Consider the following 12,853-nt stretch of genomic DNA (forward strand, 5'->3'; position numbering starts at 1 on the left):
GCTGTACCCCCACATATGTTGCTTCCTCCTTGCAGACCAGGTCTGGCCAGGCAAACCAACAGACTTCCACCATCCAGTTAGCTGCACCCATACTTTTTCTAACGAGTTCTGAATTCCAGTTTTGAGAAAGGGCCCAATTTTAAATTTGTTCTCAACTCCCTCAGCTCCAGAGTACCATACAGAGGATTTTTTAAAATATCTGATAGTTACTCTTTATTATTGTTTAGTAATTCTTTATGTTACATATCCCATTTAAATAACTGTGTGGTTTCTGTCTCCAGATTGTACCCATACTGATTATACACCCTCCTCACCTGTCCTGCTATTTATTATGAGAGGCACTGTGACAGAATGATTAAGAACATGGATTCTGGAGCCACAGTGCCTGAGTTTGAATACAGAATCTACCTCTCAGTAGCTGTATGGTTTTGCTTAACTACACTGTGCCTCAGTTTCCTCATCTGTAAAATAGGATAATGGCGCATGCCTCAAGGGACTCTTTGGGAATGAAATGAATTAATGCATAGAAAATGCATAGAACATTGCCTAGCACACATCACTTAGAATGAACTACTATTATTAATGGTTGTGATTTTTTTATAGCTTTTCCATGAACTCTCTTTTTCTAAGGGAGTATTCCCTAAAATTCCAAGATATATGTGAATATTTTTAAGTTATCTTATATAGGAGCTTACATAAAGCCTCTTTGACCGAAAAAAAGGAAGAAAATGATTGGGCTAAAACACTCAAATTCTCTTCCTTGCATCACTTAAAAGCAAAAATAAGCCAAACATTCAAGGATCTTATCTGTACAGAAAAAAACAATTCTTTGTGTCTGTCAACATAGGGACACTACACGTCAGCAGTGGCATTCCTGCTGTGGAAAATAGAACTTGTCCTATAAAATTTAATGATGTGAGAGTGGGGGTCTGGTATGAAAGTAATATATTTCTCCTTCTAAGACGGCAAAAATTCCAGATATCTAATTTAAACTTATGAACATAAAACAATACAGTCCCATTGTAAAGAATTACAAAGTACTGGAAAATACAGGAAAAATTGTAACAGAATTTTAAACATTCCTCACATTACTATAAGATAATCACTATTAATCTTATAATGTATTTCTCCCTCCTACTGTTAATTAATGATGCATCATTTTAAGTCAAAAATGGGTATTGGATTTTATCAAATACCTCTGTAGAGTTCGTCAATACTGGACAAGAACTGCACAAGAACTGGTATTCTATCTTGTTCACCTGTGTAGCCTCACCGTCTGCACAGTCTATGTCTTGCATTTTCATGAATGAATGATTGTACATTTCCTGCAATGACCTACTGAGGTGACAAGTTAGTTACCTAGCTGTCTATGTTTCTGCTGCTTAGAACAGACATAGCAACTTCTCTCATGCTTCAATGCCATGCTCAGCCAGGATAGTGTTGGTTATTCTTTTCATTTCTGAACAGTACAGTCAACTGGCACTTGCCCTTAGCAAGACTGCTTACATTCTGCAGGAAGCTTGAGTTTATACACATGAACCTAAAACCCGCTCTGTGCCAAACAGTAGTGTGAGAACTTAGTCTGTGTCCCAGGAATATCCAGCACGACACCACAGCCCCTTCCACTAACCCAAGGAATGAATGCTTACAAGTCACTTAATCTCTTGAGCCTCAGTTTACCTAGTTTTGAAATCAAGTGATTAAGACTAGAAAATTCTAAATATCTTTTTTAGCTCCAAATTCTATGACACAGGATTTCCCCCTGTATAATTCTAAGTCCTGTTGAGGGGATTTTCATCCCTGAGCAGTATTTCATATTTCCCTTTTTTTTTTTTTTTTTTAAATTTTTTTTTTTTTCAACGTTTATTTATTTTTGGGACAGAGAGAGACAGAGCATGAACGGGGGAGGGGCAGAGAGAGAAGGAGACACAGAATCGGAAGCAGGCTCCAGGCTCTGAGCCATCAGCCCAGAGCCTGACGCGGGGCTTGAACTCACGGACCGCGAGATCGTGACCTGGCTGAAGTCGGTCGCTTAACCGACTGCGCCACCCAGGCGCCCCTCCCTTTAGAAGCCAAATGATTAACTCAGATTTTGCCAGAGTTGAAAATGGGAGAAAGATGCCAGGTTATCTCAAAAGTTCACCTGGATCATTCTTCTGTGTGGCTGGAAACCAAGTGAATGCATCTGTGGCAATTTCTTACTACCTTTCCGTGCCCCCTTGCTCATTTCTTGCACTTCTAGCCTAGACCATGTGCTGTCCCAGAAAGATCTTGTTCTCACAGCCATAATTTCCCTGAAGAGATTTTGCTGATAATTGCTTAAGATATAAGATTTCCTAGTTATTTTATATGTTAAATAGAAGGCCAAAATGAAAACATAATCCCAGACCCAAAGAACTGAATGAAAGGACTAATGGTAGAAAATTCTCAGCACAGTGATCGCCACTTGGTACCTCCCATTATGTTGGCAGTGCTGGTGGTGCTCCAATGTTTCACAGAGTTTTAGGCAAACTTCTTTATGTTTTTACTTAAAAGGCTTTCCCCTTCTCACAGGCTTTCTCCACAGCACTCAAGATGAAAAGCAAAACCAATGACAGACACTTAGCAGGACTCAGAACTCACTCCCTTTTCCAATAAGCAAATATTTTGGAGTTAAAACTCATTATGCTTGACTTTCTCCTGTCTCAAGGTCTCTTCTCTTATTCCCCATTTGTGCCCACCCCAGTTGATCAGTCCCACTCAAAGTCCAACTTGGGCTTGAGTAGGACCTCCACTATGATACAGTACACTGTATGGCTAAATTCCAGAAATGTACAGCTGGGTAGCACTAGCTCGGTCAGGGCAGAGATTTTCATCTCTTTTCTTCTTAGCTAAAGCACCAGCACCTAAAAACACTGCCTTTAATAACCCTTTGCAGCAGAATGAATGAATTCTGGTCCCATAGAGCAAATCAATCACGGGGACAAAAGCCTGCTTCTAAAGCTCCCTGTTGTAAAGTTAGCTTAGCTAGAATGAATGGGGCAAATGAACACACTCACCAGGTCTAGCTACAGGTTGGCTTTTCAGCCTTTTCTAAAATAAGCCCAATAAGCGTCCCTTGCAGTGCTTGGCTCACCTCAGACAGTGAACACAGTAAGGCTAACTCCCGTCCTGCCCACGCTGGGCTGCTGCTGCCGCCTGCTGAAGCTTATGCAATCTGCCTCCAAGCAATTCCAAAACCTTTCACATCACATATCTTTTGAGAATCCAGTGAAAATCACAGCTCTTTCCCAGAAAAAAAATATGTATTGCACAGATTTCAAGAGGCCCCTGGAGCCCCACCATGTAAGACTAACGGTAGAATTTGAAGCAAACCAATCTAAAATCTAGGGAGTTGTTTTCTTTCTTGTTAAAGAAATGTTCATGTATGCACAAAAACAGAGAGAATGATCTAAGAAACCACCACGACTTACCAGTTGTCAACATTCTGCCATTCTTGTTTCATCCATTCCCCCGTAACATTTTACATTTTTGCTTTTGCTAGAATATTTTAATGCAAATCTGAGCTATCTCTTAATTTTCTGTATAAAAACTACAATATATATCCAAGTGGTCAGGACTTTTGTTTTTTTTTTTAACGTAGCCATTAAACTATTTTGACAGTCAACAAGATTAATAAGACCTCCTTTGTATCATCTGGTACCTAGACTTTTAAATTTCTTCTGACTGTCTTAGAAATAACCTTTTGACAGTGGTTGGCTTGAATCTGGATCCAGACATGGGCCAACCATTGGGTTGGATTGGATCGATATATTTGCTAAGGTAAGGATTCCTTTTCACTGTGTAAGCGGAAACCATATCGGTTTGTTATTTGATGGAAGTAACCAACTGCATGCATGCATGAGATGTGAGGAGGGGCAGAAGACTGAGTTAATAAAAAGTACTGCAAAAAGTTTTAAATGGGGACTCTTTAAAACTCTTGCTTGATCCTTTCAAATCATAAAAATAAAATTAGATGACATCCCAGTTTTCTCTCAACTTCAACAGTCAGTGAAAACTATGAACCAAGTAGGTCACATTTCCTATTTCTTATCTGAATTGACAGTGGATATGCTGTCTAGAGACTACTGAGCATTTACATTTGATTTCACTCTCTCTTCCTTGAGAAGGATAAAAAATTATTGGCTACATTAAATAAAAAATCCAAAGTCCTCAGATACGCCCTGCCTGCTCTGTGGGGACCATGCCAGATCTTTTAGGCTTCCGTTGATATATTTTGATATATTGACCCCACAATATAAAGGGTTTACCTGCTGTCTTCCTTGTGCATCCATCGTTGATGACTGTCACCCACTTTTTTCTCCACCAAAACTACCTCCGTGTCTGAACGCAGATCAGGACCTCTTACTCCCAAAACTAACTGAGGAGCAGCATGGCATATAATTTGCTCATCTCTGTATTCAAACTGCTGGTGGCAAAGCTTCTGCAATTTACTCTGCTTTGGAGAATAGCTGAGATAAAGAAAATCCCATTAGTGGCCGAAAAATGTCCTGTGCATTTGATGTGCTGGAGACCGCAAGTTCCATTGGCGAGAGACCTGCTGTGAACTGAACTCACTTGTAACGGTGAGGCATTATCATCGGGGCAGCAGCAATGTTATTTGCCTTGCACTGCCAAGCTGATGTAAAAAAGGTAGAATTCTGGGCTTATTCTGTAACAGAAATAAATGTTCATCCAAGAGAATATGAGAAACTCATCAGCATAACAAAAAGAAATTTAGTTGAAGAGATAATTTAATTAAAGGGGAAAAAGTAGTAGAAGGAGAGGGGTAAAAGGGAAATAGGGAGAAACAAAGGTGTTCAGATCATGATTGTTTCTAGCCTCTATCTCCAGATAGAATGCCATTGTTCAAGTTTTTCCGTCTTCCCTGACAACTCCTAGAAGATCATAAAAAAGAATGATACACTAATAAGTTAATTCAAAGGAATCTCTTGCTTAAGGATCTTAAGGCAATAAGAAGACTTATTAAACATATGAAATGCCACAATGCATTGTCAATCAAATACATTTATAAATATCTATGAAGCCCCTACTCTATGCTAAAGGTCGAAGTGCCAAGATTGTTTAATTTATATAAAATGCTATCAAGTTACGCAAACGTCTAACGATTATGGAATGATACAAAGTACTATAAATTCCTATTATTTCATTGGACATTGACCAGGAAAAAATAAAATGAAAAAGAAGAAACTACATTTTCCGTATTTCTTAAAGACATCAAAGAATCTCATATGCTTATTCTTAAGTTCATTCACACATTCATTCAACAAACACACAGGCTTGGTGCTAAGTTATCAGGAGGCACAGGTGGATGAGCTTACTGCTGAATGGAAAAGACACACTAGTGAACAAGAAATTACATCACGTGGCACAAAATAAGCTAAAGGGAGAAGGGCCTTCCCACAAGTACTTGCAAATACTTAGTCACAGACACAAGAAAGACAAAAATGTGCATGTTGATGTACATGCGGCTAACAGTAAGGCAAACCCACAAGAATCATTTTGCCCCAAAGTGAGCAAATCTAAGGCCAGGCAGAAATCTCTCACAAGAATCCCTTGCAACTTTTTACCTGTATTTCTTCTGTGGTTCCACATTTTCAAAGAGTTCTTCTTCCATTTTCTTTGTAAGACTGTCATCCTCATCAAAGTCATGAGGAGTTTCCTGCCAGGCATATCTGGGAAGTGTGTGACAAGCTTTCATTCGAAGATGGGCTCTTGCATGTGAATCTCTACCAAGGTTCAGAAGCAAACACAAGAATTCTGATTTTTACTCACAGAGTTTTCTCTGAGGGATAGTCTGATCATATCCTGAAGGATATTGGTAGATCTGTAAATCGCATTTCCATTGTCGTGCCTAACATCGCAAATCCATATCTTACTAACACATAATTTAGACCTTTTAATATAAGCCTACAAATAAAATTCCTCCATTACATAATAAATAGCACTTATCTTTACCATATTTATTTGGGAAAAAGGGGGCCATGTATTTTATTTCAAAAATTGCGAGATTAAGGCTACTCGGTAGTTTAAGAAATTTATAATGAATGTGTAATGAGATTCCTTCTGCCTGCTCCATAAGTGGGTCATAATTCTGTCTGGAACAGAACAGCCTAGATTACTGCATTTCATAAAGTTTACTCATTAGACTGTGTTAAGAAATCTTAATTAACTTAACTTTTCCTCTCAAACCTAGAGAGGCTCCAAGAGCATGGGCATGTTCGTGCCAGTTTTTGATAAAGAATAATGTACTAAAACACTTAAATAGTCAGAGCTTGGATAACTGAGTCAGTCAGCCTTCTGGCTTTTTATTAAGACGAAGGTGTGAGCAGGAGCGTAGCCACCATCCGGATCCGTATATATCAAGTTCTGGGGCACTGTTCAAGGTACATTTGCTTCCATGGGATCACGACACAATATGAGGGCTGCTGGGTCCAAGGCGGGTTAAATATATGTGCAAAGCAGCAAATATGCATGTATGTAAATAAAGCTAGGGGATGCGGGGAGGCTGTGAGTGCCAAGGCGCTTGTGGTTTTTGATATAGCTGCAAGCGATATCAAATTACCAAAATCTTTGGGGTCAATTCCTGTGTTAGCAGAGCAGACCATACACTTTTCAAATGTAACAAAAGTATTACATGTGGCTCTGAAATTGGTGGGTAACAGCTGCCTCATTCAGAGCTGCAGCACACACAGCTTCTCAAGTCAAAAGTCTAACAGTTAAAAAAACAACAGTGCCATCTTGTGTTAAAAATAAAAAACACAGCTTTCCCACTGAGGAAAACAAAAAACAGAAATGTCATTCTTAGTTTTAACATATTTATCAAGGTGTAAACAAGATTCCTCCCCCAATCCAGATGTTTAATTTCCTAACTTGGAATTTATCTGTATGATCTTTGGCTTCCAGGCAAATGAAGAACAGTCAAGACAATAGACAATTTAGAACAGACCTTTCTAAATATACCTTCCTTTATTAATTCATTTGTCTACTCATTCATTTAATGACTTATATGACTCATACACGACTAATCATTCCATAGTTAGTCAACTCATTCCTTTAACTGATATTTCTTGAACATCTACTATATGATAGGCACAGAATTATAAGTGTTGGGGATACAGTGATGAACAAAACAGGTAAATTCTCAAGATTCATAGAACTTACATTCCAGTGGGCAGAAGAGAGATAATACACAAGTAAATGAATAACTAAATAATACAAGTGCCATAAGTGGAATAAAACAAGATATCATGATAGAAATTAGCTGGTGGGGAGGGGGTCTACTTTAGCAAGGTAGTCAGAACAGACTCCTCTGAGAGATGATGTTTGAGTTGAGACCTGGAAAATGAGAAGGAGCCAGCCAGGTGAGGATCTAGAGAGAGAGAGCATTTATGGGCAGAGAAAAGAATAAATGGAAAGGTTCTGAAGCAAGAATATGTTTGGTTCATTTGAGGAACAGAAGGACACTGGGTCATAGGTGTGCAGTGAGTGGAAAAGGTACTATGTGAAGAGGCTCTTAAAGTGGGCAGGGACTGCCTATAATTCAGTAAGGAAATGAGAAAGTTTTCCCTGAGTTCCATGCTAAAAAGGCCCTTTCTTCCACAAAGCAGCAAAGCTGAAGTGAGTACTCCCAGAGTTCTTTTCCATTTTGCTTATTTTTATTACCAGAAATCTTTACACAGAACCTAGCTATCAAACGGGTTCCTTCCTTGTGCAGGGTAGCTCAGTCGGTTAATAGTCTGACTTCAGCTCAGGTCATGATCTCAAGGTTCGTGATTTGGGCCCCTTGTTGGGCTCTGTGCTGACAGTTCAGAGCCTGGAGCCTGTTTCAGATTCTGTGTCTCCCTTTCTCTCTGACCCTCTCCTGCTCGTTCTCTCTCTCTCTCTCTCTCTCTCAAAAATAAATATTGAAAAAAAATTTTTTTTAAAAAGCGTTCCTTCTAGATCTGTTTAGCCTCTTGCTTTATGGATGCCCCTCCTTAAATCATCCCACCTCTCAAATATGTAAAACTTCCAAACAAACATATCTAAGGAAGTCTGGGGAAATCTTAAAGTGACTGTCTAATATAAGGTGATTTAGGATTGAGTCATCAGAAGTGGTTCAAAGAACTAGTGAAAGTTAGCCCGGAAAAGAGATAACCCAGTAGGCTGATGACAGAGAATTTTGAATATTTTATTTTATTTTATTTTATTTTATTTTATTTTATTTTATTTTATTTATTTTCAATATATGAAGTTTATTGTCAAATTGGTTTCCATACAACACCCGGTGCTCATCCCAAAAGGTGCCCTCCTCAACACCCATACCCTCCTCTCCCTCCCACCCCCCATCAACCCTCAGTTGGTTCTCAGTTTTTAACAGTCTCTTATGCTTTGGCTCTCTTCCACTCTAGCCTCTTTTTTTTTTTCCTTCCCCTCCCCCATGGGTTTCTGTTAAGTTTCTCCGGATCCACATAAGAGTGAAACCATATGGTATCTGTCTTTCTCTGTATGGCTTATTTCACTTAGCATCACACTCTCCAGTTCCATCCATGTTGCTACAAAGGGCCATATTTCATTCTTTCTCATTGCCACGTAGTACTCCATTGTGTATATAAACCACAATTTCTTTATCCATTCATCATTTGATGGACATTTAGGCTCTTTCCATAATTTGGCTATTGTTGAGAGTGCTGCTATAAACATTGGGGTACAAGTGCCCCTATGCATCAGTACTCCTGTATCCCTTGGGTAAATTCCTAGCAGTGCTATTGCTGGGTCATAGGGTAGGTCTATTTTTAATTTTCTGAGGAACCTCCACACTGTTTTCCAGAGTGGCTGCACCAATTTGCATTCCCACCAACAGTGCAAGAGGGTTCCCGTTTCTCCACATCCTCTCCAGCATCTATAGTCTCCTGATTTGTTCATTTTGGCCACTCTGACTGCGTGAGGTGATATCTGAGTGTGGTTTTGATTTGTATTTCCCTGATGAGGAGTGACGTTAAGCATCTTTTCATGTGCCTGTTGGCTATCTGGATGTCTTCTTTAGAGAAGTGTCTATTCATGTTTTCTGCCCATTTCTTCACTGGGTTATTTGTTTTTCAGGTGTGGAGTTTGGTGAGCTCTTTATAGATTTTGGATACTAGCCCTTTGTCCGATATGTCATTTGCAAATATCTTTTCCTATTCCGTTGGTTGCCTTTTAGTTTTGTTGGTTGTTTCCTTTGCTGTGCAGAAGCTTTTTATCTTCATAAGGTCCCAGTAGTTCATTTTTGCTTTTAATTCCCTTGCCTTTGGGAATGTGTCAAGTAAGAAATTGCTGTGGCTGAGGTCAGAGAGGTCTTTTCCTGCTTTCTCCTCTAGGGTTTTGATGGTTTCCTGTCTCACATTCAGGTCCTTTATCCATTTTGAGTTTATTTTTGTGAATGGTGTGAGAAAGTGGTATAGTTTCAACCTTCTGCATGTTGCTGTCCAGTTCTCCCAGCACCATTTGTTAAAGAGACTTGTCTTTTTTCCATTGGATATTCTTTCCTGCTTTGTCAAAGATTAGTTGGCCATACGTTTGTGGGTCTAGTTCTGGGGTTTCTATTCTATTCCATTGGTCTATGTGTCTGTTTTTGTGCCAATACCATGCTGTCTTGATGATTACAGCTTTGTAGTAGAGGCTAAAGTCTGGGATTGTGATGCCTCCAGCTTTGGTCTTCTTCTTCAAAATTACTTTGGCTATTCGGGGCCTTTTATGGTTCCATATGAATTTTAGGATTGCTTGTTCTAGTTTCGAGAAGAATGCTGGTGCAATTTTGATTGGGATTGCATTGAATGTGTAGATAGCTTTGGGTAGTATTGACATTTTGACAATATTTATTCTTCCAATCCATGAGCACGGAATGTTTTTCCATTTCTTTATATCTTCTTCAATTTCCTTCATAAGATTTCTATAGTTTTCAGCATACAGATCTTTTACATCTTTGGTTAGATTTATTCCTAGGTATTTTATGCTTCTTGGTGCAATTGTGAATGGGATTAGTTTCTTTATTTGTCTTTTTGTTGCTTCATTATTAGTGTATAAGAATGCAACTGGTCCTGGACTCTTATTTGTTGGGAGATTTTTGATGACTGATTCAATTTCTTCACTGGTTATGGGTCTGTTAAGCTTTCTATTTCCTCCTGATTGAGTTTTGGAAGTGTGTGGGTGTTTAGGAATTTGTCCATTTCTTCCAGGTTGTCCAATTTGTTGGCATATAATTTTTCATAGTATTCCCTGAAAATTGCTTGTATCTCTGAGGGATTAGTTGTAATAATTCCATTTTCATTCATGATTTTATCTATTTGGGTCATCTCCCTTTTCTTTTTGACAAGCCTGGCTAGAAGTTTATCAATTTTGTTTATGTTTTCAAAAAACCAACTCTTGGTTTCATTGATCTGTTCTACAGTTTTTTTTAGATTCCATATTGTTTATTTCTGCTCTGATCTTTACTATTTCTCTTCTTCTGCTGGCTTTAGGCTGTCTTTGCTGTTCTGCTTCCATTTCCTTTAGGTGTGCTGTTAGATTTTGTATTTGGGATTTTTCTTGTTTCTTGAGATAGGCCTGGATTGCAATGTATTTTCCTCTCAGGACTGCCTTCGCTGCATCCCAAAGCGTTTGGATTGTTGTATTTTCATTTTCGTTTGTTTCCATATATTTTTTAATTTCTTCTCTAAATGCCTGGTTGACCCATTCATTCTTTAGTAGGGTGTTCTTTAACCTCCATGCTTTTGGAGGTTTTCCAGACTTTTTCCTGTGGTTGATTTCAAGCTTCATAGCATTGTGGTCTGAAAGTATGCATGGTATAATTTCAATTCTTGTATACTTATGAAGGGCTGTTTTGTGACCCAGTATGTGATCTATCTTGGAGAATGTTCCATGTGCACTCGAGAAGAAAGTATATTCTGTTGCTTTGGGATGCAGAGTTCTAAATATATCTGTCAAGTCCATCTGATCCAATGTCTCATTCAAGGCCCTTGTTTCTTTATTGACCGTGTGTCTACATGATCTATCCATTTCTGTAAGTGGAGTGTTAAAGTCCCCTGCAATTACCACATTCTTATCAATAAGGTTGCTTATGTTTGTAATTGTTTTATATATTTGGGGGCTCCTGTATTCGGCGCATAGGCATTTATAATTGTTAGCTCTTCCTGATGGATAGACCCTGTGATTATTATATAATGCCCTTCTTCATCTCTTGTTACAGCCTTTAATTTAAAGTCTAGTTTGTCTTATATAAGTATGGCTACTCCAGCTTTCTTTTGACTTCCAGTGGCATGATAAATAGTTCTCCATCCCCTCACTATCAATCTGAAGGTGTCCTCAGGTCTAAAATGAGTCTCTTGTAGACAGCAAATAGATGGGTCTTGTTTTTTTATCCATTCTGATACCCTATGTCTTTTGGTTGGCACATTTAGTCCATTTACATTCAGTGTTATTATAGAAAGATATGGGTTTAGAGTCACTGTGATGTCCGTAGGTTTCATGCTTGTAGTGATGTCTCTGGTACTTTGTCTCACAGGATCCCCCTTAGGATCTCTTGTAGGGCTGGTTTAGTGGTGACGAATTCCTTCAGTTTTTGTTTGTTTGGGAAGACCTTTATCTCTCCTTCTGTTCTAAATGACAGACTTGCTGGATAAAGGATTCTCGGCTGCATGTTTTTTCTGTTCATCACATTGAAGATCTCCTGCCCTTCCTTTCTGGCCTGCCAAGTTTCAGTAGAGAGATCGGTCAGGAGTCTTATAGGTCTCCCTTTATATGTTAAAGCACGTTTCTCTCTAGCTGCTTTCAGAATTTTCTCTTTATCCTTGTATTTTGCCAGTTTCACTATGATATGTCATGCAGAAGATCAATTCAAGTTACGTCTGAAGGGAGTTCTCTGTGCCTCTTGGGTTTCAATGCCTTTTTCCTTCCCCAGATCCGGGAAGTTCTCAGCTATTATTTCTTCAAGTACACCTTCAGCACCTTTCCCTCTCTCTTCCTCCTCCTCTTCCGTGGGCCTCTCATCTGTGCTTGGCTCCAGAGACTCTGTTCTGCTAGTCTTCTGGTGGTTTTCTGGGTTATTTAGGCAGGTGTAGGTGGAATCTAAGTGATCAGCAGGACACGCGGTGAACCCAGCATCCTCCTACACTGCCATCTTCCCAGGATTCCATATGAATTGTGTTCTTAAGGACTTTTAAGTAGAGAGGAATGGTATGGAGAGAAAAAAATGAAATCATAGGATGGAGATATTCTAAATTTCAACATTAGAATGGTCTGCCTTACAAACTAGTGATGTCCCTGTTACTATGAGTATTCAAGAAAAGATGTGATCAAAAGAGCCTATCTGGAAGGTGCAAGAGATTCCTGCCTTATGTTCTGAGTGGACTCAATCACTTCTACCTCAAGGACTCCAGGACCTGATGAAATCTATAAGTTAGAACAATGTAGATCTTTGCTCTCAGAAATGTTCTTTCTTTTTCTTACTTTCTATGTACTTTTTTCCCATGTGCAGTCTAATAATTCAGAGGCTAGATGATACATTCTTAATAAATTCTCTAGCCATTGAGGAATAGACCATGTAGGTCAAATCATCTCTTTCTGAAAAAGGCCTTCTGATGCCTTTGTTAGTGTCAGGACATGAGACTAGATGAATCATTCAACAATGAGGGGTTTGTTTCCTAAAATGTCCTTATATTTGAGTTGATATCCTTATAATTGAGGGGTAGAAGCAGTCTTTTAAAATAGTTTGTAACAATGATATATAAATTAATATTCACTATTATCACAATGGTAATTGACTAGCCATATATGGCTTTAGAATTTGGAAACT

General features: G+C 38.8%; 1 protein-coding gene across 1 annotated transcript in view; it reads right to left on the bottom strand.

Moving 5' to 3' along the window:
• The window catches only part of LOC122483661 (doublecortin domain-containing protein 1-like), a 91,484-nt gene that overhangs the window by 50,984 nt on the left and 27,647 nt on the right, over positions 1-12,853 (bottom strand). The window contains exons 6-7 of the mRNA XM_043580871.1: positions 5,610-5,768; positions 4,290-4,490 (exon numbers count right to left, since the gene is read on the bottom strand). Of these exons, the coding sequence (XP_043436806.1) occupies positions 4,290-4,490; positions 5,610-5,768 (360 nt within the window). The remainder of the gene's footprint in view (positions 1-4,289; positions 4,491-5,609; positions 5,769-12,853) is intronic.

This window comes from Prionailurus bengalensis, chromosome D1 (genome assembly GCF_016509475.1).
Source record: "Prionailurus bengalensis isolate Pbe53 chromosome D1, Fcat_Pben_1.1_paternal_pri, whole genome shotgun sequence".
In the NCBI taxonomy this organism is placed as follows: Eukaryota; Metazoa; Chordata; class Mammalia; order Carnivora; family Felidae; genus Prionailurus; species Prionailurus bengalensis.